Source organism: Struthio camelus, chromosome 12 (genome assembly GCF_040807025.1).
Source record: "Struthio camelus isolate bStrCam1 chromosome 12, bStrCam1.hap1, whole genome shotgun sequence".
Classification (NCBI taxonomy): Eukaryota; Metazoa; Chordata; class Aves; order Struthioniformes; family Struthionidae; genus Struthio; species Struthio camelus.
The window spans coordinates 23701946-23729798 of record NC_090953.1 but is presented as its reverse complement, the minus strand read 5'-3'; the positions used below and the strand labels follow the sequence as shown (position 1 = coordinate 23729798).

The window sequence follows — 27853 nt, the reverse complement described above, 5'->3', positions numbered from 1 at the left end:
CAGCTTACCCTTGCCTTCAGGCATGCCTTTGGGAACTGCCAAGAGACCAAGCACACTCCGAGTGGTAGGAATGAGGTATATTATTTATTATTCTTCCCCAACTTGGCATATCCAAGTGAGGTTTAAAAACTGTTCTACTGGTTCTAGCTCAGCTCACTCAGAGGCTTGCTGGTCCTGGGGAACCTCTCGCTTTAAACAAAATCGGGGGTGGCAATAAGAGGCACAGGGAGGTGAGAGGAGGAAACATCCCAGTTTAGAGCAAACTACAGAACTAAAGTTACGGGGAGATGAAAACAAATGGCTCTGCAAACTCACAGCACAGAGCAGAGCAGGCAGAGACCAAGATTTCAGCCTTCTCAAACCTGGAAAAAGTCCTGGGGCTACATTCGGTGCCCAAGGAGAGCCAGGATCGAACCTTACAGGGGAGGCTCTAGGGAATGCTGGGGACATAGGTAGCTCCTCGTGCTCAGTTTGGTTAGGGATCCCTCCACGCACACAAAAACACACACCCCACCTCTCTTTCCTTATTGTCTTTTCAGGCCCTGGGGTTGGAGACTCAGTGCCTGCCATGCCACACAGAGAACAGGCAACTGTTGAGAACTGGTGGGCTCATTTCAGAAGTGATTCCTAAAAGGCTCCTGAAATGTTTAGCTTGGCTCATCAACCTCTCCGTTCCCCAGTAAGGTCTGGAGGTGACCCATTTGCCATGGCTACGTCATCACCTCCTCATTCCTGGGAGCGGCTCAGCATGGATCTAGAGCTAAAAACCACCCCAGTGAGTGCTGGCAAGGGCAGGAGGCTGAGGAGATGTCCTAAACTCCTGCCAGCGCAGGAGGAGAGTCAATGGGAGACGGGGACAGGACAAGAGAGCACGTAGGAGGCAGAGGAAAGGCAAGGGGCTTCTCTGGCAGTCAGGGTTTGGGGGAACTGAGCTGGGTCCCATTGGCCGTGGGGTCAGAGAGGGCTGTTTTCCGGCAGGCCATCAGCGATGGGTTGTTGAGCAGCGTGTAGGCCAGCCACCACCGGGCTCGGCTCTGCTTGAACTTGGCTCCGCTTGACGGTGCCTTCGTGGTCTGCATCAGCTGGATGCCTGGGCAGGAGAGGGAAGGGGGCAAGAACATCTCAGCACCAGCTTCTCCTCGCTGGGGCTGCCCAGATACCCTTTGCTTGCTGGGGGAAAGTGGGCGAGCCCTTGTCCTGCCAAGGGGTGCGTGTCTGCTGGCTGAAGGACTCACATTGCCCATCAGCTGCACGGGCAGAGGAACTGGCTCAGCTCCTGGCCCTGGGACAGAGACCCATCGCACACCAGGCACAGGAGGCAGCGTGAAGGAGGGGACATGACAGCCACAACCCTAAATCGCAGTGCTGCCTCCTCCCAGGCTGGAGGAGGCGAGAGCTCACCTTCTTCCACGTTGCTGGGCCTGAGCCCTGGCTGCCCCTCAGGCCTCGGTAATTGCAGGAGCAGCAAGCAAAAGGCTTTCATCACCGGGTGCGACTGGCTGACCTCGATTTTCAGATAGTGGCAGTAAGTGTGGTAGCCTGAGGGAATACAACCCACAGTAAATGCATGGAGCAGGGCCAGAATCACCCACGAGCATGGACCAAACCATCACTGCCCCACTTAATCTTTCTCCCCTCCCTCCTCCCCTTGAGCAAAGGGGACAGCTATTTTCCTGGCTCCATCTCTGCCACAGCAGAGCTGCTCCAGGCCTAGAGATCTGCAAAAAGAGGCTGACTCCACTCCCAAAGTGCCAGCAGCAAAAGTCGAGGAAGGGCTGAACTCTCCCCCCTGCTGGTCTAGCACAGGCCAGATGTGGATCCGCTGCCCTCCATGCGTGAGAGCAGGGTCCTGCCACTCCACATGCTGCTGGGCATGGGGAAGCCCAGGGCTGGTGCAGGGGAGCCCAGCAGAGCCACCGCTCAGGGGGGTCACCTGCCCTTGGAGATGGATGGAAAAGCAGGACCGAGCAGGCATCGGGAGGACCCAGCTGCTCCTGTTGTGCTGTTCATTTCCAAACACAGGGCATGGGGGCTTGAAGTGCCCCTTGGACCTGCTAGCTTCAGGTGATGCAGGTGCACCTGCCTGCATTCCCTGGGAGCTCAGTGGCAGGAAGAGCACCCACAGGCTCGAGGAGGTGCTGCAGGAGTGCCCCACACTAGCTCCAGGTTCAGCGCTGTTTGACATGATAGGGCTAGTGCCCAGCCCCCACCTGGGTCGAGGGTCTCAACGCTGCGGTTCAGGAGGCTGACATCCAGCTGGCAGAAGTGGATGGCGTTATAAAGGGCAGATATGACCATCCTCCAGACCCCAGCCAGGACACCCACCAGAACGTTGATGGGGAAGAGCAAGTAGGTGACTATATAGAGGGCTCTTCTGTGAATAAAAAAGAAGGAATAAGGGAGGAACACAAACGCCCTGTGGGTCAGGGAACATCCCTCCCCTGGCAGGGGAGCTGCCTGCCAAAATAAGCCTCCCTGCCTGACAGGTGCTCTCTGTTTGGGGTGTCTTCATCCCATGGAAAGAAGGGAAGATCTTCTGGACTCTCAGAGAGGGGGCAGCATGGGGTAGCAAGGAGAACTTGGAGGTTTGATCTCCAGCACACAGAGTCTTCACTTCTGCTTGAGGGCCTAAATATCAGCCACAGCATGAGTCTAGGGGCTTGCAGTGGAGGGTACATGGCAGACCACCTCCTACCGACTCCAGGTGAGTCTACAGCAACCTTTCTGCAAATCTGGGCAAGTCACAGGAGGCATTGGAAGGGCTCTGGCTGGGTAAAGCAGGACACTTGGCTCAATTTCTCACTGTGATCTTCAGCAAAAGGAAATAGCTTAAATAATTGTGCTATGCATGAGTGAGGATGCACATCCTTTAGCAACTTCTGAACTGGTCGGACTGCAATCCTGTGGGCTCCGAGACTGCTCTGAGGTTTACAGATAGAGGTGATGGGGCAGAGGACAGATCTTACTAGCTCCAATCCAGCAAGAGCAAGGCTACATATGGACAACAGCCTTATCCATAGCCAGCAAAGAATCCTCTCTGGGAGCAAAGCCACTAAAAACCCCTAAACCTGCAGGCTGTCTCCATTCCACATTTCACAGAATAGACACAGCAAAGAGGAAGCCAGACATCAGAGCCGGGTGTAAACCCACTGCAAGGTTCCCTAGGTCCTGGGCCTCAGGACGGAGCAGCTCTGCCCCTCAGCTTCCCAGAAGGCTCCCACATCCCCATACCTGTTGGTCAGCTCCTTCCGTAGGGGATGCTGCTCCAGGAATTGGTAGTGAGCTGCCAGATTTTGCACGATCACAGCAATGACCAGGGTCAGCCAAAAGGGCCTGGCCAGGAGAGAAGGGGCAGTTTGGAAAGTGGAAGGGTCCCAGGCTTGAGACACCATTCCAGGCATGAGAAATCTTCAGCAAAGCAGGAGGAGCCCAAGATAAACCCTTCTCTTAACAGAGTATCCCGAAACTCGACAGAGAGGCGGATCACATCATGGCTCATTCCCTGACAGGACATCTGCCTGGGGTTCCTGCACTGGGGAAGACGCCTGAGGAACAGTCTGCCATCCCTCCTGCCTCTCGTCTGAGGACCGAGGGCTGATGAACACTCACCACATGTTCTGAAGGATTTTGAAGAGGTACATGTTCGTGCCAGATTGGAGTGGGATGACAAAGAAGAAGGTAAAAGCCACCGAGCAGATGAAGAAAATCACTTGCTGGATGAGGAGACCTTGAGGGAGACACAGGGGGGAAATGACCACAGAGGGAAGGAAGGAAGAAGTGGAGGAAACCAACACCAGGCTGAGGAAAGTATTGGCCAAAGAGGGAGAACATCACATTACAGAGCAAAAAGAGCCAGATTTATGGCTCTTCTGTGGAGGGCCCCTTCCTCCTGGCTCCAGGACAGTTCAGGCTGCATGTGACTGAAGATGACAAATCTTGTTGCATTTACAGTAGGATTTGCACTGCCAAACCACTTAGGTGCATCTGCTCTGCCTTCCAGCTCCATACCATACTCACAGAGGTTGCTTTGACAAACCCGCCTGATTCCTGGGGTTGCACCATGTAAAGAAACCCAAATTAAGGCTGAGAGGAGCTTCCTGGAGCCCTAAGCCACACAGCCATAAGCCTCCACCTTCTCAGGGCACAGAGACAAAGCCACGCAGCCACATGTTCCCAACCAGCTTGGTGTCCCCAAGCAGCCTTGCAAAAAGGACAAGAGTCATCTCCCCCTGCTTCTTCTTATTCCCCAAATCCATGCTCACTTCCTAGCATGTCTTTCATTTTAATCCCATAAAAAGACTGCGAGATCCTTACCTGCCTCCCCCCTCCAAACACAATGCTTCGCGCTGGATTTAATTACGAGTTCAGCCTTTCTTATCATGCACTGCATTATCCCCACAGAGAAGAGCCATCTCTGGGGGCTGCAACTACGATTTCTCATCACAAAAATCAGCCTGAGCTGTGATTTCTAATCATAAATCATACCGAGATCAGCAGTGACTGCAGTTCATTTCGCCTGATCTAAGATGGGAGCAGTTGGAGGCCGAGCAGTGCACGGCTCATTCATTCAGCTCAAGTGCTGTGTTGTAATGACTTGAAAAATAGAGTTTTAAACAGCAGTCAGATTCACAGCATTTGGCTGGAAGATGCTGCAAGCAAGATGGACTCAGCCTTGGCAGGGAAACACCAAGTACTCAGTGGCAACAAAAGCTGTTCCTTGCTTGTAAAGGGGTGCAAGAAGCTGCCAGCAGAGCGGCGCTCCCCAGCTCCTACCTTCACATCCATCATCTCTGCAACTGGCCTGCAAAATAAGTGCCCTTTTCAGAGCGCAGCAGCAGAGCTGGTGGTCACCCATCCGTCAGCAGTCACCTCTCCAGACCCCTCAGCTTTATTCTCCTATACAGGCAAGAGCAAAATGCCCCTTGGTGGCCTTGGAGTGCTGATATGGCCTGGAATTGCACATAAGTCACAGCAAATGCTGCCCAGAGGGATGTCCCTATGCTCCTCTACCATTAGGTAGAGAAGCTTTAAAACACGTCCAAACCATGCTGGAGTAAGCACGGAGAGGATTCAACTCCCTTTTATTTCTTGCAGCCTTACATGGCCCAGCTGCCTCTTTTCAGGGCTAGGGAGATGCTGGGCCAGGCTCGGGGGAAGGCACCACGTGCATAGCAAGGGGCACCCCGGCACAGAAAGCCTGAGACTGGAGGAGACAGACAGTCCTTCGCACGAGATGCTGCGACAGCTTCCCAAATCAAAATATTTGGACTTGAGCCAAAAAGTCTCTCTCTTCCCCCCCACCCCCCTTCTTTCTCCTATCCTCTCTTTCTCCCAACCATTTGGTGTTCAGCATGGTTTTCCCTGCAGAAGGCCAGACTGCATTTGGGGAAAGAGGAACAAAGGCCCCTGAGCTATCCCTTCTTGCCCACCGTCACCGCAGCTTAAGCCACTGCCGTTCCTGCCTCCTCCGAAAAGGCTGACGCTGCCTACGCCGGTTGTCCCAGTATGGGGACCGCTGCTCTCCCCCGAATACCCTCCATGCAGACCCTTGGGGACCACAAAGACAACCTGGAGGATAGGGCCAGAAATCAGGATAGCGCTTAACTTCAGAGCAAAACACCTGGGCCAACCTGGGCTCTGCTGCACTGTATAACCAAGACCAGCTCCCGTGACTGGCATTGAGTCTGTCCCACAGGACAGCGGCTACAAACAGGGACCACGAAACAGGGTAGAAAGGGGTTCAGGGAACTCATGCATTTACCCAGGCAGGCAAAAGCAGTCTGGAAGCTGGCGAAGCTCATCCAGCAGACGACGGCTCGTCGGGAAGGGCGCAGGATGTGGGCTTTGTAGAAAACATCCAGCACAGCCCCTTGGTACAAAGCCTTCAGGTTGTTCCTGCGGGGAGGGAGATCGGAGGCCGGCTGCACCCAGGCTCAGCACTGGGCAGCCCGACAGCCACGGGGAGGTGAGGGCGCAGCAGCGAGGACGTGAAGCGGGAGCGGGGAAGAAGCAGCGATCCCATGTCCTCCATCACAGCTGCCCAGCTTGGGCGACGGAGTGGGGACGCGGGAGCGCGGCCGGCACCTTACCTGTGCATCACCAGGGTCCTCATCAGCATGGCAAACGTCAGCAGGCAGCAGAGCACCAAGGAGCAGATGTAACATACTGCACAGAGCAGGGGGAGACAGCCAGCATCAGAGCGGGGCAGCTCAAGGAATGGGACAGGCAAGGGCAAACCAGTGCCAGCTCACGTTATTTGGTGCCTTCACCTTTATGGTGAGCTGCTGTTTGTCCCCTTGATTTTGCACCCAGTGAGACAGGGCGGATGCCTGGTCTGCCCCAGATGCCCCAGGCCCAGCCTGCGTCTCCCCCTGAGACAGGAGCAATCCCTGTCCCACGAGCTGAGCGCTGTGTCCGCCCTGCTTGGAGCCCAGCCCGGGGCTGCGCTGGCCTCTCTGCCCCATGGCGAACACCACTTGATCTCACAGCTGTGCTTTGTCTCAGGGGAATTGCCAGGCTCATTTGGAAAAATAGCTCAAAAGCTGCATGCACAATCCAGGAACATTGCAGGGGGCTAAGTGATGCATGGAAATGCCCATAGGCATGGTCTGGAGCTGCACTGTGCCTCAGTTTCCCTCCCCAGCCCCTTTGCAATGCAGGGAGACCCTTCTCCATCACCCATGAATAACATTGCCAGCGCTGGTGAGACAGGCTCAGTGGAAAGATGCAGGCAGCCAGGATAGCTCAGCATTGGAAATATGACTGAGCAAGACGTCATAGGCAGTGCAAAGGAAAGAGCCTTGAAAGATGTTCCCAAGAAAAGGGATGCACGGGGAAAGCAAGCGGCGGGGGAAGGAGGAGGTATGGCAAGAGTGATGGACGCATCAGGAAAGCAAAGCCAGTAAAAAGGATACGAGAGACTCGGTGATTTGGGAAGGGCTGTAGAAAGGCCTCCTTGGCTGGCTGGACCTGAGGGCTACACCATCGAGGCAGAGCAGTCTCCCTGACAGCCCTGCACCCCGTCCCCGTCCAGGGCTTTCAATTAGCTCATCCCCCCTCGCGGCTCCGCATGGGGGCTTTGGAGCTACGGAGACAAGGTGCCATCTGCTCAATTCCAGCACATATCAAAGCCCGCCTGAACAACAGCAGCTGCCGCCCAGGGTTGCTGGCTCTCCCCTCCTCGGCTCTTGGCACTCAGCAGCCCCTCAGAGATGCCTGGCGCACGACCAGGCTCGCGCGTTTGCCTTTCATGTCTTCGCGGCTCAGGTTTGCGCAGAGGCAGCTGGTTTTTTTTTTTTTTTTTTTTTCCAACTCCCCAGCCTTCAAACGCAGCCTGCGAGGGGTCGGGAAGTGCATCCTGCTTTACCCAGTCAGGGGAGGTTGGGAGAAACTCAGCCTGTTCCCGGGGCAGCGCTCCAGTCCACTCTGCTTGCCGCGCAACCCCAGGTCCCGATGCATCTCTCCATGCCACCTCCGGGAGGAAAGGGAACGTGAGTCATACGGGTGGGGAAACTGAGGCACGGCACGCTTAAAGGGCTTGCGAGGCATGCACACAGATAGCTCTTGTCACCAAAATGAACAGGCTGCCTTGAATCGGATGGCTGTGTAATGCAGGGAGAGGGACACACATTATTTGGGAAGGGACGGGAAAGGGAGTTCACGGTGCTGTTTGGACTGGAGGGGGCTGCTGGCCCCCAGATTGAGGCTGGGGACAGGACTGAGGGGGGCGAGTATGGACAGAGCCACCCACCTTCCACCGACCACAGGTAGTACTTGACAGTGTTGAGCTCCATCTCCATGTCACCCGGGACGCCGCCGGGGTTCTCCGAGGGCACCAGGCCAAACTGGACCAGCAGCACGACCACGTCCTTCGTCATTCCCGCCCGCACGATCTGAATAGTGGGAACGACGGCCACGAGGAGCAGCAGGGCTACCTGCAAGGGATGCCCGAGTGAGCAGTACCCTGGGAAAGGGCCTGCCCACTCTCATGGGCTGGGGACACTTCCATCTTCTGCCTCACAGGAAGGGGACAAGGGAGGGCTGGGAAGCTCCACGGCCAGTGGAAAGGAGCAGATCTGAAGAGGTACAAACTAAAGATGCAAAAGGCAGCATCCAAGGCAGCGCCTTGGGACAAGGAGATGGGCAGCAACTTGCAGAGCCAGTGCTTGGATGGGTGACATCCAGCCCCAGCAGTGGGTAAGAAGCCCAGCACCCAGGTCTCCCTGTGGCTAGGAAGAAGGGACCCTGCTAGAGAAGAGGCAACAGCCCCGGTAGAGGCCAAGGTGATGCTGCAGTGGCTCTCCTAAGGCATATGTGAACCCAAATGTCGCAGCACCCCACTACTGAGAATATGGCAGGGTGACCACAAGCCACCAGGTTGGCTTAGAGACTTAAGGCTGGCTAAGCCATGGCAGCACATGGCCAGGCACCGCAGCTCAGACAAGGGATGGCACGCTTAAGGCACGCTAATACCATCCCTGGCAAAGGCCTGTCCCAACCCTCAGTCGCACAGTCCTTCCTCCGTGCTACTGGGGTCCTGCAGTTGGGCTGCACTTGGGGGGCCACAGCAATGCCCTCTGCGCTCCCCTGCTCCCAGAGGAAACGGCCAGAGAGGCTTGCTGCAGAGTCACCTGGTACACAGCGATCACAGACGTGGTTATGGACAGGACGAGCTTCAGCGGGATCCGGAAACCTGTGAATGCAGAATTGGAGGTGTGTATTATGGAGAAGCCAAGCTCTGGGATCGGAGCAGGGAAACCGCAGTCCTAGAGCGGGCTGTGGGTCCGTCCAACCCAGCGGCCAAAGTCAACGCCCAGGGAAGAGCGCTACAACAGCGTGGCCACATACTGGCTGATATTTCCCCCAGTACTTTCCCAGCCTCCAGGGATTTAAGGCTCAGGAGCCAGAAGCGATTTCTCCATCCTTCAGCTGGCTGCATTTCCCTTCTCTCAGGGTGTCCCCCCTTCCCTCAACTCCACCACACGTTGTGGGCCCACAGCACCCTACAGCAGGGCGTGCGTCAAGGGCAGAGCAGCGTCCCTTGGGTGCCGCCTCCCTTGAGAGCCCCTACTTCTTGCATGAAGAGAGAGGGTTGAGTGATTCCCTATTACTCCCCTATTGGGGATTTTATTGACTTATAACATTAGCAAGCATCAGCTGCAACGTTACCAAAACCCATCCCTGAACTTCACCATCTCCCCCATCCCGACCAAGCAGGGCAGGCACAGGAGGAGGCAGGAGGCCTGGCACCAAGCTCCTTCCTGTCCCAATGGGCTCTGCAGCCTGCGTTCGGGGGGAGCCTGGGACAGGAGGAAACTCCTGGCACCACCCTGCTCCATCTCCCCATCCTGAGCTGCAACAGTTTGTGCAAGCCGAGGCGTCGCACGTGTCCCGGGCGGCAGCTGTCACGGCACAGATGCTTTGGCGCGAGAGCCAAGGAAGGCATTTGCTTTCCCCGGGGGAAGCAGACTGTTCGCCGAGCTGCTACTACAGCAAAGAGCACATCCCGGGCAAGCCCATACCCTACCTTCTTGGGGAGCATAGACATAGGAGCACAAATACGTCCGGACCCTTGACAAGCAGCTCTTTTCTATCTTCGTGGAGCTAGAGGAGGAATAGCAAGAAGAGAGTGAAAAGTATGTCTTGAACAGGGGAGGGGACATGATGGGGGGAGGACAGTCTGTCCCCCTTGCAGACAGCAGGTGCCCAAGAGGCAGCCAGGCAGGGGTGGCACAGGCACACTCTGATCATGCAGAGGGTGAGCTACGGGCATGCACTGGGGACGAAAAGCCTTGCCTTTATGGGCTACACAGCTCTTTTTGCTTCACCGGCCCCCTCCCCAGGTGTCCAGCAGGAAGGTGCTGTCCTTACCTGTCCTTCTGAGATCGTTTGGACAGGATAGACTTGAGGTACTTCTTATAATAGCCTCTCCCTGTAACCTTAAGCAAAGCAGCAGTAAGTTGCCCGATTTGAGCATGGGACACTCGGACAGAAGGGAGAGGCGACTCTACCTTTGGGGGCCCCGGTTTTGGATGCTACTTCCCCCACCCCAGGCCAGGGGGCTGGTACAGAGCTGCCGACGGTGCGTCCCCATCTCAGCCAGCAGCCGTCCCCTTGCGCTGCTGTCCCCCGGGCATCCCTCCAGAGCACAACGCCTCGTGGGTGCCCTCCGTGCCTGGGGCAGGTTGCGGCTCCCGGAGATGTTAACCAAGCCCTCGTTCACCTAACAAATCTATTTTCGTTGTGCTAGCAGCAAACCTTCTGGCGCCTGGAAGGCGGAAAGAAATCTGCCTTATTCCCATAAACAACAACGCCTAAAACCAGCATCGCCGGCACGACACTCTGGCCAAAAAGCAAAGCCTGAATAAGCTCATTTCCACCAGCCAGCTTAGTGCAAACGCTTGAGGGTCACTTCAGTCCACGCTTGGGCCGATGGCTGTTTTGAAGTAGGTTTCTCCTCCCCTTCTCTCAACAAAGACCGGCATTTCCGAAAGGCCTCTGGATTATCACTGCTTACCTCCAACCTGCTGGGAAAACAGCACTCCCCCAGTCCCAGCTTGAATGGGGCGCATTGATGCCTAAGCCTCTTGCGCTAAGGAGTTTACTCCAAAGATGGATTTTCACTCTCTTCAAATCCAGCAAGATAAACAGAGCTGCAAATTGCTCGTTCCTTTGCCATCAGAGGGCCCGCGGGGACAGCCGACGGGTGGGAGAGCTGAGGGATGGGGACAGGGAAACTTCTCCCATCCCCAGGGAGCCAGGCAAGTTTGTGCCATGAACCAGTACCATCATTCCCAAAACCACGCAGGTGGCCAAGGTCCACCGAAGGGTTTCCCCACGCTGTCACCCTCCCCACACAGCACATGCATCTACAAGGGTACCAGAAGGTTTTACCTCCTTCTCCAAGGACTCCTCCTGCCCCATGAAGCTCCGGATCAGCAGGGCTGGATACCAAAGACTTAAGATCACGAGACAGAAGATAATAGGGAGGTAAGAGAGCATGGAGTAATACCTGTATATCTGGAGAGAGGGAGAGTTGTTACATGCAAGACCTCCCCAGCCTTGGGGTCTAGCCCTGGGCAGGAGCACGTGTGCCTATGGCACACCTTAAAACCACTTCTCTGAGCCTCCCTCCAACGCATCCCCATTGCAAGAGACAAAAAAGCCCCCCCGAGACCTGGGTCCCACCAGCCACAGCCTCCCACCTCCTTGCAGGCCACAGGGAGCACCTGGGAGGGGGACACGTACCTTAGGCGACTGTGGACAATCCACCTTCTGCCAGATATGGACCACGCAGTGGCACCAGGAGAGCAGGCAGCCCACGAGGTAGCTGGCTCTGTGCCTGACGGTGGCACAGGCAACCAGGGGGTAGTAGAAGGCAGGGTAATAGAGCAAAGCCAGGATCTTCCAGTACTCTAGACAGGAGGGCGGGAAGAGAGGAGAGAAAACAAAACAGGCAAGGAAGAGAAGGAAGCGCTCGCAGTTCGGCTCAGGATGAAGAGGCAAAGTAACGCGTACAGATTGCAGAGAGGGGTGGAAGATGCCACGCAAAGCTGGACCCTGGTGGGCCAGGCCAGTGCAAGGATGTCACTTATAACAGCTCTGTCTCCTCCTCCAGCCGCAGCAGCCGGCCCAGGGCTCTGGCAGCCTCAGCCCATCGCTGGTGCCTGGGGGAGGCCACAGGGAAGACCTCACTCCTGCCACCCCCAGACAGGTTTGGACCTTGTCCTGTGGCACTGCTGGCCCTGGCCACGTGGTGAGGGCATGTCTGAGCCAGCTCGATGCAAAGCTTGCTGCATGGCTCAGGCCCGCTGCGTGGTTCAGCCTGTCCAGCCCAGCTGACCTCCCTGCCGCGAATCAGTGCTTTTGGGAAAGGGCTGCCCCAACTGGGGTTGGGAGGAACAGGGTGTCCACCTTGCTTCGAAGCCAACCTTACAGGGCAGGGACAGTGCTCACTCTTACCATGGTTGCGCCGGGACGAGTCAGAGATGAGAGGCAGGGGGTCACTGTCCAGCACCAGCACACAGAGGGAGGAGAAGAGGATGCCAAACACCGCGGCCACCAGCCCTTGGTTTCCCTCCTCCTCCAGAAAATTGGCTGGGCTGCAAAAGCAGGGCGGGAGGGGGAGAGCAGGGCAGAGTGTTAGCGTTAGCTTGGCACTAAGAACCCTCGGTGGGGGGGTTCCACCACCCCAGAGCTGGTTTATCACATGCCAGCCAGGGGGCTGCACCTCCACACCCTACCACTCCCTTTGCTGCGCGACACCAAGGCCCCATGACAGAGAGAGGCTAAGGCTGGGACCCTCGAAGTTGGGACCCTTGAATCGGATGCTGCAGCGGGGCCAAGGCACTGGGTAGGACTGGGTACCTCAGCAGTCCAGGGACGCCATTCCAGCAGCTCGGGTGGAGACGCTTGCGTTTCACCAGCAGGGACAAGCCAATGAGCACGGCCAGCTGCCAGAAGAGGGGAAATAAGGTCGAGTGGGCAATAAATATACCAAAGGGGAGGGATGGGGAGCTCAGACATGCTGCTATGGGACAGGGGCCTATTCTGAGACACCATCTCCAACCAGCACCCTAAATGCAGCCATCTCTGAAGTAGGAACAGACAGGACTCAATCCTTGAGAAGTTGGATGGGAAAGAGGCCACCTGCTCCAAGATCTAAATGCCTCAGGGGGATCATGCTGGAAAATCAAAACCTTTCATTGTCTATTGGCCAAATCCAGAAAGGCTGGAGGTCCACAAGCCCCCCGTTATGGCTTCCCAGCTCAAACCTTGCTTGCACACAACTGAAGAACCCAGGCTGATATCCTGCACCAATATTGGCATCTACACAGAAGGGGAAGTGTCACGTTACCGTCGTTTTCTAGTAGAGATGCATGACTTGAGCTGGGGGATAGCATACACGGCATCAAGGCAAGCAACCCACTGCCCACATGGTGGTACACGTACTTACGGAGATGGGTGCCATACAGGTGTGATAAAGTCTGGGAGAAATGGTGGGGTCGCAGTCTGGGATAACACTGGGAAACATACTAGAAAGAGAGGAAAAAACATGCAGGGTCACATTTAGTCCCACAAGGAAAGAGCAAAGATACAGAAGGCCAAGTCATTCCTCCTGACCCCACATCGCGCGATGGTGCATTAGCTGCTCCGCAGGCTTAGGGAGGAACCTTTCCTGTGTGACTGGGATGCAAGTGCATAAGTCATCCAAGGAAAATCCACACAGCATGAAGCAAACCCTGCCTGCCACAGAGCAGGCGGATGAAGGGAAGTCTTCACGCAGGGTTTTGCAGGGAAAAGAGGTATTCCAAGGTGATTCCAAAGGAAGAACTAGGAAGACTGGAGAGATAGTTGGCTTGGATTTGCACGCCAAGACTACAAGGGGCCTAAACATCCACTGTTTGACTCAGTGATGACAAGGGGAGACTGCCAAGCCTCAGAAAACGTTTTTACGGGGTAAAAACACATGGCCTGCTGCTGCAGCAGGAGAGTCTGAGGTTTGACACTGAGGAGAATCAAACCTCCCAAGAGCAGGGCTGAGCAGCCAGTGATTGCCAGGGATGGGGGAGAGATGAAGTCACTGTCATGGGATGGCTTTTACAACAAGGTTAGAGAGATAACATCTGGGAAGGACTCAGAGCTGACCCCCGGGCTCTGTGCAGCCCTGCAGGCAGGGACTGCAAGAGGACACTGAGGCTGACCAGGATATCAGCAACTGAAGCAGCCACCATCCCTTACCTTCTTGGCAGCTGTACCTGTTTTGTCACTGCTTTTTCATGACACCCAGCCTGCAAAACAGCCTCCCATGAGCATTTCTCATTGCTGCACGCTGTTACGCCATTAAGGCCTCCTACGGCACCATGCTTATTAAACAGCAGCTAGGAACGAGGTGGGCTGAACACACCTTGCGGGGTGTTTCCACCCAAGCGGGTCACCTTTCCTGTGAGGGAGAAGGGCAGCCTGGGCCCCTGAGCGCCCGGCAGATCTCCAACACTGCCATGCTGCGGGACGAGGGTGCAGGATGAGGCAATGTTTGCCTCGGGGTAGGTGCGTGCCGGCCCCGCATCCTCCAGCACGGCCAAGGCCGGCCGAGCAGACAGGCGTTCCAGGCCTCTCTATTTATTTGCTCTCTGTCCTCAATTACGTCCCCTAATCTCGGCTTTGCTGCAAGCCTCCTCCTTCACCCAAGGCCAGGCATAAATATGCCTGCTCACCTTCATTAAACACTGCAAAGCTGGGGTGGGCACAGGGCCACGGTGCAGCAGTACAGCAAACCACTGCTCCTCCCAGGCGAGGGGGCAGCACACCCTGCGAGCCCCCTAACTCACAGGTCCCCACGCAAGCTCTCATGCCGGCGGGCTCCCGAGCCGTGCAGAGCCTGCGCTGGTGGGGGGAGATGGGCTGAACAGCGGGAGGCAGGTCCTCGCCATGTCGAGTCACGGAGGTGTGAGACACTTGGGCCAAGGGCTCGATGGCACCAAGCTGCTGGCAGGGAACATGGTTGGCAACTCCTGTGAGTGGGAAGCACAGGCTGATTTGAGACGGAAACTTTTTTGGCCCTGCACCCAGAGGGCAAAACGCTGCTCTCTGCACAAAGAGGCTGGAAATGAACACGAGCAAGGAGAGCATCTGCGGAGAAGAGATGCATGGGGGTCATGCTCCGAGCGCAGGATCACTAGGTCCCTTCAGAGCACACGTGTCGCATCACACCCCGAGCGATCAGGGCCCAACCGGCCCCAAGCAGGTGCCTGAGCAAACCTGGAGGAAATAAAGTGGCACCGGCCTTGTGATGTACTAGGCCTGGTTCAATACAGAAACTCCCCAGCAGCCTCCTGGTCTCTGTTAAAGGTTAAGAAGGGGCAGATTCATGTTTCTACTCCCCTAGGAAAGAGATAACAAAATAGAGAGGGAAGAAAGGCAGGAAAGTCCAGTACCTGCAACCTAGGAGACCTGGCTTCCTTTGAGCCCAGCTTGCAGAGACAAACAGAAGAGCACAGCCTGGGGTGAGCTGGGGTGGCATGGCTGGGGGAACCACGGCTGGCCGGACAGGAACCGGTGCTCCCGGAGAGTCCCTTACAGCAGCACAGCCTTGAGTTTCAGGGGCAAAGAAACCTTGTGACGTGCTTCTGTTTGCTAGCACTATGGTGTGGGTGCAGCACTTCAACTCTGAAACCCTTTTGGTTTCAGCAGGGCTCCAGCATCTAAACCTTCATGCAGATCTAAGTGTTCAGCCAAGCACACTTTCCTTTTTGCCATTTCTGAAACTATCGGGCAATGACACCAGACATGGTGTCTTTGCTGGCTTTGTTTCCCCTGAACCTCCAAGTTCTGATATCCCAGCTCATTAGGCAGAACCACCATCGTGTGCCCCTGCTCAAGCTGGGTTTAAACTTGTGCTCCCAGGTGATAGGACCTGAGAGGGAAGCACAGCTCCAGACGCTGTTGTGAGCCAGGCCGTGAGGAGGACACACAAACACCCACCGTGTGCTGTCTCCATCCACACACCATCCATGGCTTGCTGCAACAGAGGAGGCCCAGGAGGAGAGAGCAACCACTCTTGTGAACAAACACCCCAAAGGTTTTTATCAGTGGTGTTGGAGGGGGAGCAGCCCTTCCCAAGGTGCTTACCAGGGAGGGCTCCCCAAGGCTGGGCAAGGACATTTCAAAAGCTATTTCACAACACAGAAGATTAAGGAGTAGGAATAACCCTTTGGCATGAGCTGGGCTGGTCACCACTAGGATCTATTCCTGCTCTTGCTCAGGATTAGATATCAGCTGACTGAAGAGTATAAAACCCACCCGCAGGCAGCTAAGTCAACAGAGGGACAACAGGTGCTAACAGATGGGCCCCAGGTCACCAGGGTTCTAGCCCTGTCACTGGCCATGCAGGACACCTTGAATAAATTGCCTCTCTGCTCTGTGCCTCAGTTTCCCTTTCTGTAGCGTGGCACAACCATTTCTCTTGCCTTTGTGACGCGCACTCAGCTGGGGGAAAAGGAGCACCGAGTCCTTGGTCCTCCACAGCATGACTTCCCCAACGCAGCAGCACCGGGGCCGGCGGCTTTGAGGGACCAGCAAACGCACCCCTGAAATGCCCCTGTCCCGTCAAGTCGGTGCTCAGCCAGATAAAAGCGGCACTACTTCTAGGAGCATGGCTAATTAACGTGCAGATCTCTGTGTGAGGAGAGGGAATAGTCTTTCCTAGACCCGCTGATATAACAATATGCGAGGGGAAGGAACTGGGCAACCAAACTGTCATGCAAGCCCAAGGATGCCCAGCCCTGTTTTACAAGCAGAAAAACCGCTCAGGGTCTCTGCGCGGTTCAGGAACGCAGTCTCCAGCACCCCACAGGCTGCAGCTTCAGCCCCTCTCTCTAAGCAGATCGGTGTGTGCTGCCAACTCACGTAGGCCCTAGCGCAAATCTGCAAGAGTATCCAAAAGTCCAGATTATTCCCCCAGCTGCACTTACCTCTTCAAACCCAGAAACAGAGAGCTAGAATAACCTTCTCGGCAAGTCAAAGCCTTTAGAGGCTTCAGAGTCACCAGAAGCAGTTGGTCAGAGAAGGGCTCAGCCCTTCCCCGAGCAGGAGCTGGCAGCGCCATCCACCCCCAGACCCATGGTGAAGCCACGGCCCCCCCACCCCCACCCCGTGATGGCTCCAGGTTTTAAGCCTCCATCAGAGCCATCTGGCTCTGCAACCACCAAGTGTTTGCTTGTCACCTCCTCGGGACAAAACCTCAGCCTGGGCTGCAAGCACAGTGACCTACTTAGCCAAACTACCCCTGGACTGACAGCACTACCCATGCAACAGTTCCTGGCCCTCAGCTGTAACAAGAGGGGTCAGGGAAGCAGATTAACATGATACACCTCACTTTGCAACCAGGGGGAGGCTAGGAGCAGTGACACCCCTCAGTCTGCACAGCCAACAAGGGAGACGGGAGCTTTTAGGGTTTCCATCAGCTGCCCATGCTCGGAGGCTCAAGGAAACAGCACTTGTCTACTGGTGCCTCAAAGCAAGGAAAGGAGAGGTGCCTTTCCTTAGCAAAGGGGAGTGTATCTAGTAGAGACACCCACGGCAGGACACACCTTCTCCTACCAGGGGCACCCCAAAGAAGGGAAGCATTTCTATGGGTCCATACAAGCCACTTGACCCACAATCATGTGAAAGGGGAAGCTCTCAGCATGGCAGGACCCTGCTGTCATTTGCACCCCAGCAAAGCCGAAGCGGGGCCGGCATCTGCTTGCCCCAAGCTGCGCATTATAAGCAGCAGCAGCACATCCCATCACACAAAGCAGGAGGGTACTGGGGGGCAGCGAGGCAACCTCCTCTTCCCCCCCACACCAGGCTGGCGTTGCAGAAGAGCGCAGATCAATGCCACTGGCCACACCAGCCCAGGACGCGCTGCCATGTATTTCAGCAGCAGGTTGGCTTTACGCACAGGAGACACAGGAAGGCAAAGAGGGGAAAAGGCTGGTGCCTTCTTAGGTATCGACTGCTCAGCAGGGCTGCCAGCCACCGGTCTCACCTCCTAACCAGACTAGGGGGAAGCAGTGCGGGCAGAAGGGCTTTGCTCTGATTAACAGCGTGACACGGACTAAAGCATTGCAGCTCCGGAGCTCCCACGGGGCTGGTCGTGCCTCAGATGGGGGGAAACCGAGGCACCAAAGCTGGTTGCATGAATTGCTGGAGGCGAATGGCAAAGCTCTCGCCTTGGTGAATCATTCCAGGAGAGAGAGAACAAACCCCGACCGAGCTGTCTGGGAGACACAGCAGTAAGGAGAGGGGATATAGCAGCCCCTCTTCTTCCCCAGCTGGGAAAGCCGGCGCCGGCCCAGCGTAACCAGAGGGAGGTAGGAGCGGTGGGACGCGACGCACCCGGGGGGGCTCCACACTTACTCGTCCTGCGGCACGGCCGGCTCCATGGTTTCGTAGATGTACCAGTCCGAAACGAGGTCGTCGGGGCCGGCAAAGCCATTATCCAGCAGGGAGCCGTGTGCGTCCAGAGAGCCGTTGGCTGCCATGAACTACCTCTTCCTACCTCCACCGGGCAGAGAGAGAGAGAGCGGAAGAGAAAATTGGAGGCAGAAAGCTCCTTGCCCTTCAGGGTTAGAGGGGGGAAACCCCCCACAGCCCCGCAAAGGTGGCCCCCGCGTTCAGGTGGGCCCTTGGAAATGCAGAAACGGGGAGGTGAGCCAAGACTTTATCTTCTAGGGTCGCTCCCACTCCTGTTCCTCCGCTCCTCTCTCTTCCTCCCCGCTGTACACCCCTTCCCGCAGCCGAGGAAAGCGCAGGAGGAGGCAGGAGGGCGAAAGGAGGCGGCGGCGGGGGCCGAGGGGAGGGAGAGGTGCTTTTCAAAATCCCAAATCGCCTCCACGAAGGACCCAGCCTTTATCTGAACTCCAAGAGAGGAGGAATGACCAAACCCCCCCAACCATTTGAGCGCTCAGGACAAACCTCATTGGGCCGCGGGCTCTCCCTCCCTGCTGCGGGATGCTGATAGAATCGGAGCCTTTGTTTGGGTTGTTTAACAGTATTTACGTGAACCACTTGAAAAACAGCGCAAGGGTCAAGTTTTGGCTTCCCAGCACGGCACGGGCTGTCTCGCAAAGCGGTAAGGAGATCGCGGAGGTAAGCGGACGGAGAACTGGCCCGCAGCCCGCTGCCTTCGGCGGCCGAGAGCCGGCGTCCCGCAGACGTGCCCAGCGGGGACGCCCTGCGCCGGCTTTCCACGGAAACCTCTGTGCGAACGACGGGGTTTTTTTAGTTCTCAAGTTGCTGAATCCGGCCTCGAGGGAGCATCCCCCTTCCCCATCCCCACGCACGGCAAAGGCAGAGCAGCACCTAGCTGCTCGGGCCTCGCCAGGCCCCGAGCGCGGACAGGGCAGGGAGGAAATAGGAACAAACCGGGCTCTTAAAATATGGGAATAGTGGGGGAAAAAAAGAAAAAAAAAAAAAGAGGTACCCGAGCGAAAGCCGTGGGTTGCACAGAGGTGCCCACGTGCCTGGAGCCAGCACGTCCGGCTTTTCCCCATGCTCAGCTTCGCGGAGATGCCTCCGCTTCGAGGCTCGTGGCCTGACCGTCCCCCCCTTTGGGTGTCCAGTCCCTGTCCCTCGAGCCTGGGCACCGTCCTCCTCCCCCCGTCTTTGCCCCACGGCGGCTGTCACAGGGGAGAGCCGCAGCGTTTGCCTTCGCCAAGACAAGCCTGCTCCGCTCCTCTCCCTTGCTAACAATAAAAAGGAAGAGCAACTTGTCATAGTGCCAAATCCAACAAGTTTTCATCTTTCCTCCGCGCTGTTATTTTTTTTTCGTGTGGCACTTGATGACTTTGGCCGAGGCAGCCCCGTGCCCTCCAGCGCTGCCCTGCAGCTACGTTTCACAAGCTGTAACGCGGTTGCCAGCGTCGCTGTCGGACAGACGCCGCCGCTCCCTCTTCCCGGTGCGGCAGGGGGGAAACTGAGGCACACGCAGCCGCTGCAGGAGCGGCGCCGACCTCCGCGGCAGCGCAGAGAGCCGCAAGCGCCGGGAAGAGGGAGGAGATGTGAGAGTCATCTCCACCCAGAAAGCGTCGGGGGACCCGTGAACCCGCGCTAAGGAAACCTCGGCTTACCCCAGGGCCAGCTCACTGGAGCCAGAGCTCGGCACCAGCATCAGCCCCTGCAGCACTCACGGCTCTGCCTTCCTTCCCCAAACACTGGGTACCCTCGGCGCTGCTGCCAAGCAGGGCCTGGGGACACCAGTCCAGCCCACAACCACCACTTCGCACCCTGGAGGGATGTGGCCAACCTCGGGGGCCCCTGCCGAGCAGCGAATCCCCGCTGCATCTCCCGGGCTGCAGACGGATGACCGAGCCGGCAGCTTTGCTCCGGGCTGCTGTTTATACAGCTGGCGTTCGCCAAGGAACGACGCTGGAGACCGCTCGCCAGCTTCAAAGGCATTCCCAAAAATCAGACACCCGATGGGCTCCGGCCCCCTCCCTCCCGCAGGCAGCCCCAGCTCGAGACAGATAAGTGTCATCCGCTGCCAGGGCCACGCTGCCCCGGGGCCTTATGGGCTCGTGCTCTGCTAGACGTCGTGCCCAGGGCCAGGTTTTGGGTCCCCTCCAGGGACTCCCTCTAAATCAGGAGAGAGCAGGTATGGACACCTCCTCTGCAAGATGGGCTGGGGCCTTCACCCCTTTCAGGGGGAGCAAGAAATCAGCTAGGAAGCAGGTCCTGTCTGCCCGAGCCTTTAGCAACGGTTACAGCACCATCCTGATCCCATCCCAGCTCAGGCTCCAGCAAAGGAGTGACTGGCCCTGCCAGCCCTGGGTGCATACCCTACTTGCTGCTCCTGCTGACAGCCCGGAGCAGATTTGGGCCCTGACTCCATCCCCGGCCAACCCAGCGCACACGTTTCAGCCTCAGCACATCGACTTTCCAGATATCCCTTGGTTTCGCCTGGTCCGGGAAACAGCTCTGACCTCACCTCCCAAGAATGCAGCACTCCGTAAAAAGGTAGAAGGAGCCTCTAAAAGATACACAGTTTGTGACAACCCATGCATGCAAGTCTCCCAAGGCCTGGAAGCCCCCTTTCCATCCCATAGGATTGCTGAAGAGCTGCGGAGAAATCTTTGCTATAGCACCTGAATTTGGAAGCTGGGGCTTCAGTTATGGCTGGTAAAGCGACCTGAACCAGCATCCTTCCTCAGACAGCCTCCAGCAGATGCCCAAGCTCCCTGCGCCTCCTAAACTCACCCGATTCCTCGGCCCAAGATGCCTCACGCAGGCTGAAAGCTCACGCTCCGTCCCGTTTCACGCCGTTCCCATCGTTGCAGTACCTGAGCGCAGAGCTGCTTGGCCAGAGGGATCCCAAAGCACTTTGCCTGCCCAGAGCGAGTAGGGAGAGCGGAGGGCTGCCCTGCGGCGGCCGCTCAGCAGCGCCCAGCGCTGCCCCATGGCACACCGCAGCAGAAAGGGAGGGCACAGCCAGCTGAAAGCCCTGCAAGAGATACAAGGCTCGTACCCCCTCTGCCAGGCCAACCAGAACAGCGCTGGCCTCTATAACCCACCTTCAAACAAGCCAGGAAAAAGCCACCTTCCAGATGCCCCCCGTGCTGATTTTCAGGTGCCCAGGGATGTGCTGGCAGTCACAAAGCAGAGCGGGTCGGCATTAAGCGCAGAGCTGCCTCCCGCGGAGCCTTCGCTGGCACTGCGGCTGCAATTGGTGCAGAAAAGCAGGAAGGAGAGAAAAGAATAGGCCCAGCTAGATGCGTTGTATGCACAGATGTCAGGTAACCCCACCAGGCAAGCCACAGCCTGAATCCGTGCCGGGCAGCAAAATCACAACATCAAGCCGAGAGACTTCCTGGGTGTTGTGTCAGCTGCCCTTTCCAGGAAATTCGTACTTGGAGTATCTAGCTACATTCAGACCCCAGAGCCAGGGCTTCACTACCTCTGTCCTCCAAGCAGGTACGGGACCAAGACTGGTCAACACCACATTGGAGCCAAGGGTTCTTCAAATCTCCCATCCATGGGCTGGTCCAGCCCAGCCCTGCTCATCATTAGGAGGCTGATGTCTCCCAGTCCAGAGGAAGGTCCCCTCTTGCCACCCACCTGGCAGGGTGACAAAGTCTCCCTCAACATCCATGACCAATAGGTTACTGGAGAAGTCACAGGAGGCACTTCAGAGACTTCCCACCACTGCCACGGACCTGCCTCATCCCTGGGCAAAGCCCAAGGTTGCACCCAACCCTTGGCCATGCGTTGCCACAGTCTGACTGGCCCTTTCCAGCAGCCAAATGGCACCACCAGCTGTGCGACGCCTGGAGCTGTAACACGATGAGACCTAAGCCCAGACCCAAATGGGTCCCCTACTACCTGTGCCAACAGTGCGAGCGTGTGACAGGCACCGTGGCAGAGCAGGGAAGAGAGGAGGAGGAGGAGGAGGAGAGGCAGGTGTGCCCAACTCCCAGCGGGAGCAAGCAACGCAGGTCGGTGTCCCCCGCCGCAGACCAGGCCCAGCCAGGGCAGGTCCACGTCTCCAGCCTGCCCGGCTGACGCGCCTCGCGGGACGCACCCGCGCAGCAGGACGCTTCGGCGGGCCGAGCCCAGGCACGGCTGGCAGGGAGCCGGCAGCACAGAGGGACGGTTGTGCTTGCTGCCTGCGCAGCTCCTCTGTGCCCTGCATTTACCCGAAACCCGATCTCTTTGCTCCTCTGCATAACCTCTGCCGAAACAGGCTGGGCCTTTGATCACAGCAGCATCGCCCGAGATTGATGGGCTCAATAAAGCTCCTTCATATTCTTCATTTCCCACTATCCATCACTCTCTGGGGAGCTTTTGCATCCCACCACTATGAATTAAACTGGGGGGGAAGAGAAGGAGAGAGCCATAAGGGAATTACCCCCCCTTCCCTCCTCATATCCAGCTTAATGGTGATGCCTTGTGTACGGCTTTTAATAAAAATGATAAAGATCTCATTTCACAATTGTTCAGGGAGCGCTTGGGCCAGGGGGGAAGAGTTGTTTAAAAGAGATCTCCTCTAATTCAATTGCCATTCGGGAGCGGCGGTGGTGGCTGCCGGCTTGACTCGAGGTAGAGGCCTTCCCAGCCCAGCCACGGCACACGGGTAGTTTTGAGAGGACACCAGCAAACGGGTCAGCTGGCAACCCAGGGGCCTCCGTGCTGCCCCACGGAGCAGCCTCTGCCCGCACCAGCCAGAGCTGAGACACCCCGTCCCCACGCCACCGCGGGAAGCCGAGGCACGCACCGCTTGGGGGGCGCTTGGGACGAGGCAGAGCCCTGGCAGGGTACGAGCTCTCCAGCCAGCCCTTCTCGCGGCGCACCGCTTTCTTGTCCCGCCTGGGCGCAGCTCTCTGCTGCAGCAGGCGGAGGAGCCCGTGCTGGGCTGGAGGTGCGGTGGAGGGAGCCTGAAAACCACCCAGCCCATCCCGACGACCTTCCTCCTGGACGGGCCATTCCTCCTTCCCAACAGGCACCACCTACGAGAGAAGGTTTTGGCCCGGTGGCAGGAGGAACGGGATGAGCTTACAGCTCTCCGCTGGCGAAGACAACTCATCCTGACGCCTAGAACGGCCGCGTTTCCTCAAGGTGCCCTGGATTTTCCCAACCACGAGGTGATGGCACCTCACCGAAACGGCCACGGGCTCCCTGAGGCCAGGACAAGCCAGCTCCAGCCTCCCCGCATGCTTCCTGCCTCTGCCCCAGACCAGCGAGAGCATCCTTCCCCCAGCACCCCCCTTCCCAGCCTGGGGGCTGAGGAGCTCATTACTCACCCTAGACTAGCCAGCTGGTGGCCTGAAAACCACCCAAAAACCACCGCTAACCCTGCAACATCCGAAAAACAAGAGGCGTGCAGCTTGGAGCCGCCAAGTCGAGCCCCCGCAGCTGTCCAAACATCCCCCCGCGCCGGGCGACGCTCCCTGCCTTCCCCGAGCGCAGAGGCGACGGCTTCGGCACCGCGTGGGTTCGGGACAAACTCATTGCACTGCTGACCCGACCCGGGAAGGCTGGTTCCCGGAGGAAAGCAGTGACCTCAGAGCATCCTCGGCCACGGCTCTCCTCCTCTCGGGAAACCCCTTGCCCGGCGCACGGAAAGGGCCGGGGAACTTACAGCAGCGCCGGGAAGGAGCGCGCACGCGGCGGGAGGCAGGAACGGGACGGGGGGCTCAAAGGAAACTTTCCTTCCCGTCGCTCAGCGTGGAGCAGCCCGGCTGGAGGAGAGCGCAGAGCCAGCCGGCTCCGACAGCGTTTTCGTCTCGCCTCCCCGCTCAAAGCGTCGCGCGGCCGGTCCTCATCCGGATCCGATGCCTCTCTGCCCCCGGGATAACTCCAGCGCCCGCTGACCTCGGCCCTCCCGGGGAAGAGCTCAGGGGGCCGGGGAGCCTCTCCAGCAGTTTGCAAATCCTTTTGTCTGCAAAGCTGGAGCCCGCTGATATTAAATCCACCGCCGAGGCCATAAACAGGCTTGCCAGGCGGCCAAGGCAAAGCAGAAGCACCTTTGGCTTGCTCTAAGTTACGCTGCTGCCTGCAAAGGCAGTTTAAAGAGCGAAGCAAACGGGGCTTTTAAAGGTTATTTTTAGGCTTGCACCCCCCCCGCAGCCCGGTTGCGGGGCCCTCACCGCTGCAAAAGGCACCTGCTGCGCTTCGCTCACGCAGGGGGAGGCTTAGGAGCCCGCGCGAAACCGCTAACAACGCCGCTCGCCCGCGGCGGCCAAAGGGCAGAGGCTCACGGCGAAGCGCCGGGCAGCTTCTGCTCCTTGGATGCTTTTGGGGGGAGCCGGCGTCTCCCGGGAAAAGGCAGCCTAAGGCGGCTCGCCGACGGGGCGGCAAGACCCTCCCTTAAGGGCGCGCAGAAATTGGGGCCAGGGCAGGAGGAAGAGGACGAAAAATTGAGCCACCTTCCCCGGGAAAGCGGCCCCCTCCCGAGGCAGCGGGCGCCTTCGCCGCTTGCCCACGGCCCCGCGCGAAGCCTGGCCGCGTTACGAGGCGTTTGTAACGTACCTGCTCCTCTTTGCGTGCTTGCAGCGTCTCGCCGGAGCGAGGGGGCCGGAGCCGGAGGAGGGGGGGGACGCCGAGAGCCCGGCTCGCTGCAGCTGCTCCGCGCGTCCTACCGCGGCCGGGGGAGCCCAGCGCGGCTCCGGGCGCGCGAGCTTAAAGGCAAAGTTCGGCGTGCCGGCTGGCGAGGGCTAAGGAACTTTATCCCCTCCATCGCGAGGAGGCCTTGGCTCGGGGCCGCCCGGGGCTTTAGGAAATTAAAAGCAACCAACCCCCGTGCTCCGCTCCCCCTTTGATTAAGCCAGGGCTTTGCCGGAGAGGAGGCAGCTCGACCCAGCCCCCTTCTAGCCTAGGTCCGGGTCGGCTCGGCTGCCTCTGCAGCTGCTCCCTCCGGCCCGGGGGGCGAGAGCCGGGGAGGGGGGGACACAGGGGACCAAACGGGGCTCTCGCCCCCCGACTCGCACTGGTGAGCGGGGCAGCTCCCGGCTCGCTCCCGGGGCTGCATCCCCGCTGGCATAAATCAGGGTGGCTCCTTTGCTACCCCGGGGCCACCTCCTCACCGGTGTGAATCAGCCGAGCCTCGACCCGTTGCCCAAACTGCTCCAGCCCTGCCGACTGACTTGGTTTCGCCCGCAGGGGGGACACAAGACGGGGGGGTCCCGGGATGACTTCCTCCGATGGCAGACCTTCCTGCCCGCAGCGCGTTTGAAGCCCGCAGCCCTCTCCGCGTTGTCACCCAGCCGGCCACGTCCTTCCCCGGCGCTGCGATCGGCAGGGCCCGGCGCCCCGCGGGGACGGGAGATGCTGCAAAAACTTTCTCCGGGAGGAAGTCGGACTCGCTGCATCTTTTGGAAAAAGCAGCTGGCGAGGAGGAAAACCCCCTCCCTCGCTCCCCGCGACGCCGACACCTCCGCGGCCGGTCCCAGAGCAGGAGCCACGCGGTCACTTTGTCACAGAAGAGGCCATTTCCTCTGCGCCATAAAAAAAAAAAGCATTAAAAAAAAAAAAGGTTTTTTTGGATCATGTCACGCAATAAAACTGGAGCACTTCACAGCCCTACCTCAAAGGGGTTTGGTAGACTCCTTGCGAGCCTTTCCCCCGCAGCACTGCCACGCTGAGTCACGTCATTCCCTAGAAATCCCCGCCTTGCCCGACGGGAGCAGGATTTCGGGAAACCCCCCCTTTTCCCGCAGCAGCCAGGCCGTTGGCCCAGCCTGTCTCTTGCGGTCCTTGCCGCGCGAGCAAGGACAGCGCTGGCTCGCCGGAAACATCAGCCTTCAGAAACTCCACTGGCTCTTCAAGCGCTACCTAATCCAGAGAAGATTCCCCTCAAAAAAATTGGGAAATTTATTCGGTGTGAACACAGGACTACTTTGCTGCAAAGGCAAGATCAGGAATAACTCAGGTCATCCAACCGGGTGGATGAGAGGGACAGGTATCTCTGCTGCCGTCCAACCATGCACTCCTAGGCCAACGCGTCCTTCACACGAGCACTCCTGGGGGCTGCAGGTGGTCCATCAGACGGTGCCTTACAAAACCATGCCAGAAAATAATCCAGATAAGTACATACACTTGGTGGCAAGCAAGCAACCGAAGCAAGGAAAAATTAATCAACGTTCAAGTTTTAGCTTAATTTTTAGCTACAACTTTGCGGCAACGTTGAACAAAGCGACCTGCAGATTTCCCCCCACGACCGCAGGATCGTTCTTAAATGAGAAATGCAGTGTTCGGTTCCCAAAGACGCTTCCAGGGAAGCCCGGGAGGAATTAAGCAGAAAAGATGAGATGGAGCCGGTTTCCAACCAGCATCAGACCCCTAGCAGAAAGATGGGGTGAGGCTGAAATTCAGAAGCACGGGGGCTTTCCCCACAAAATAGTCCAGTGGTCTTCATTCCAACCTCATATACACCGTGGCGGGAACGACAGCCCTGAAATGGCTTCATTGCTACCAAAATATTCCAGCACGCTCCCTAATGCCCCGCAAAAGGTTTAGATTCATCAGCTTGGTATTTTCTCCCCCAAAACAGCTCTGCCACAGGTCTCAGATATGTTTCCACCTATTTCTCGTGCGCGTCTTGTGGTGTCCCCGCAGTCCTAGGGAAGCATCCCACACCGAAACCATCCTGCTCCCGGGGCCAAGCACCAGGCCGGGAGGCACGTGGTGTAGCGAGCGCTGCCCAGCCTGGTTTATGCACTGACGGTGCCTCGCTGTGGTCTCCTGTCCTCCTTCCCAGCGATCGACCACGAGCAAATCCCTGCCTCTTTTACCTCGTCCATTCAGCCCGTTCCTGTTTCAGAAGAGACTCTTTATATGGAGAAAGAGTTAAGGACAGCAGGAACCTGACTTTGGCTGGAAAGCTGAGCTCTGATCATTAGTACAAGTTTTCCAGCCTCAAACCTTGAACTTGCTACGTGGGCAGAGCTCCAGAAGTCAAAGGACACTTTGTGTCTACGGAAAGGATAAAACCCACAGGACTTCAGGCTGCCAAAAGCAGAGCTCTCCCTGCGTCCAGACCTTACTCCCAGCAGCAGCCGTGGTGCTTCGGTCCGGGGGAGGGCAGGTAGGACAAATGATGCTGGAAAGAAATCCTGCCACAGAGATACAGCCCCTTTCGTGGTTGCCAGCTTCTGCTAAGACAGCGTGGGTAATTCAGTACCCAATTCACCCACTTCCTGGAGAGGTCTCTCACTTGCAATTTTACTTATCTTTATCTCATGCCCTTTCAACACGAGGCAGCCAGCAATTCCAGACTCGCTCCACGGGCATCTCCACTGCAGCTGGAGAAAATACTGCATAAGTTAACTGTACCTGAGATTAAATTATGTGAAAATTGCTCTTTGATGATCCCATCATTACAGGCAGCTTTTTAATGTATTTGCACAAGGGCAGAAAGGAAATTAAATGGGATAGTTAAGGATACGCAGGCAGAAACGTTCCACATTTCTACAGGTTAGAGCTTGGCAGGCTTTTAAGCAAGCCAGGGAAAACTTTCAGGACCAACCGCGAATTTGAGCACTGGAGTCCCTGTCATTTGGGTGTCACAAGTAGCAGCAGTAACCCAAGACAGGGCCTGATCCTTCGCGCTTTCATGCAGATGCTGCTTTGGTACCTACGATTAATCCCACTGCTTTGCTCCTGATGAGCCATGTGTGTTGCACAGGGCCAGGCTCTGGGGTGGGGGGGCTGAGGCCAACCCCCAGCTGTACAAATAAGCATGACTGCTCTCATCTCAGGAGCAGCCCAACACCTCTGATTGCCACAGTTTTGCAGGCGCAGCATTACACAAGCGTGCAATTCAAGCTCTGCGCTGGGAGAGACTGCCTCGCTCAAGGGGTTGAACCAGATCTCAACC

The 27853-nt window shown here is 57.5% G+C and overlaps 1 protein-coding gene across 14 annotated transcripts; it reads right to left on the bottom strand.

The window, feature by feature from the left end:
• Window positions 1-62: 62 nt before the first annotated feature.
• Window positions 63-25472, bottom strand: STRA6 (signaling receptor and transporter of retinol STRA6). 14 transcript variants are annotated; one of them, XM_068958282.1, is made up of 20 exons: window positions 24508-24963; window positions 21054-21199; window positions 18460-18743; window positions 17902-18039; window positions 12956-13034; window positions 12367-12452; window positions 11962-12101; window positions 11248-11414; window positions 10894-11019; window positions 9871-9938; window positions 9527-9603; window positions 8631-8692; window positions 7751-7934; window positions 6090-6165; window positions 5762-5895; window positions 3610-3727; window positions 3232-3333; window positions 2211-2374; window positions 1402-1539; window positions 63-1090 (listed from the first exon to the last, which is right to left on the bottom strand). In XM_068958282.1, the coding sequence occupies exons 4-20, from the start codon at window positions 18024-18026 to the stop codon at window positions 912-914; spliced, it is 2025 nt and encodes a 674-aa protein (XP_068814383.1). In that variant the 5' UTR covers window positions 18027-18039; window positions 18460-18743; window positions 21054-21199; window positions 24508-24963; the 3' UTR covers window positions 63-911. The 14 variants fall into 14 exon arrangements, with proteins under 14 accessions (XP_068814383.1, XP_068814385.1, XP_068814381.1 ...); XM_068958284.1 differs by lacking the exon at window positions 24508-24963 and adding an exon at window positions 21862-22162; XM_068958280.1 differs by lacking the exon at window positions 18460-18743.
• Window positions 25473-27853: the final 2381 nt, after the last annotated feature.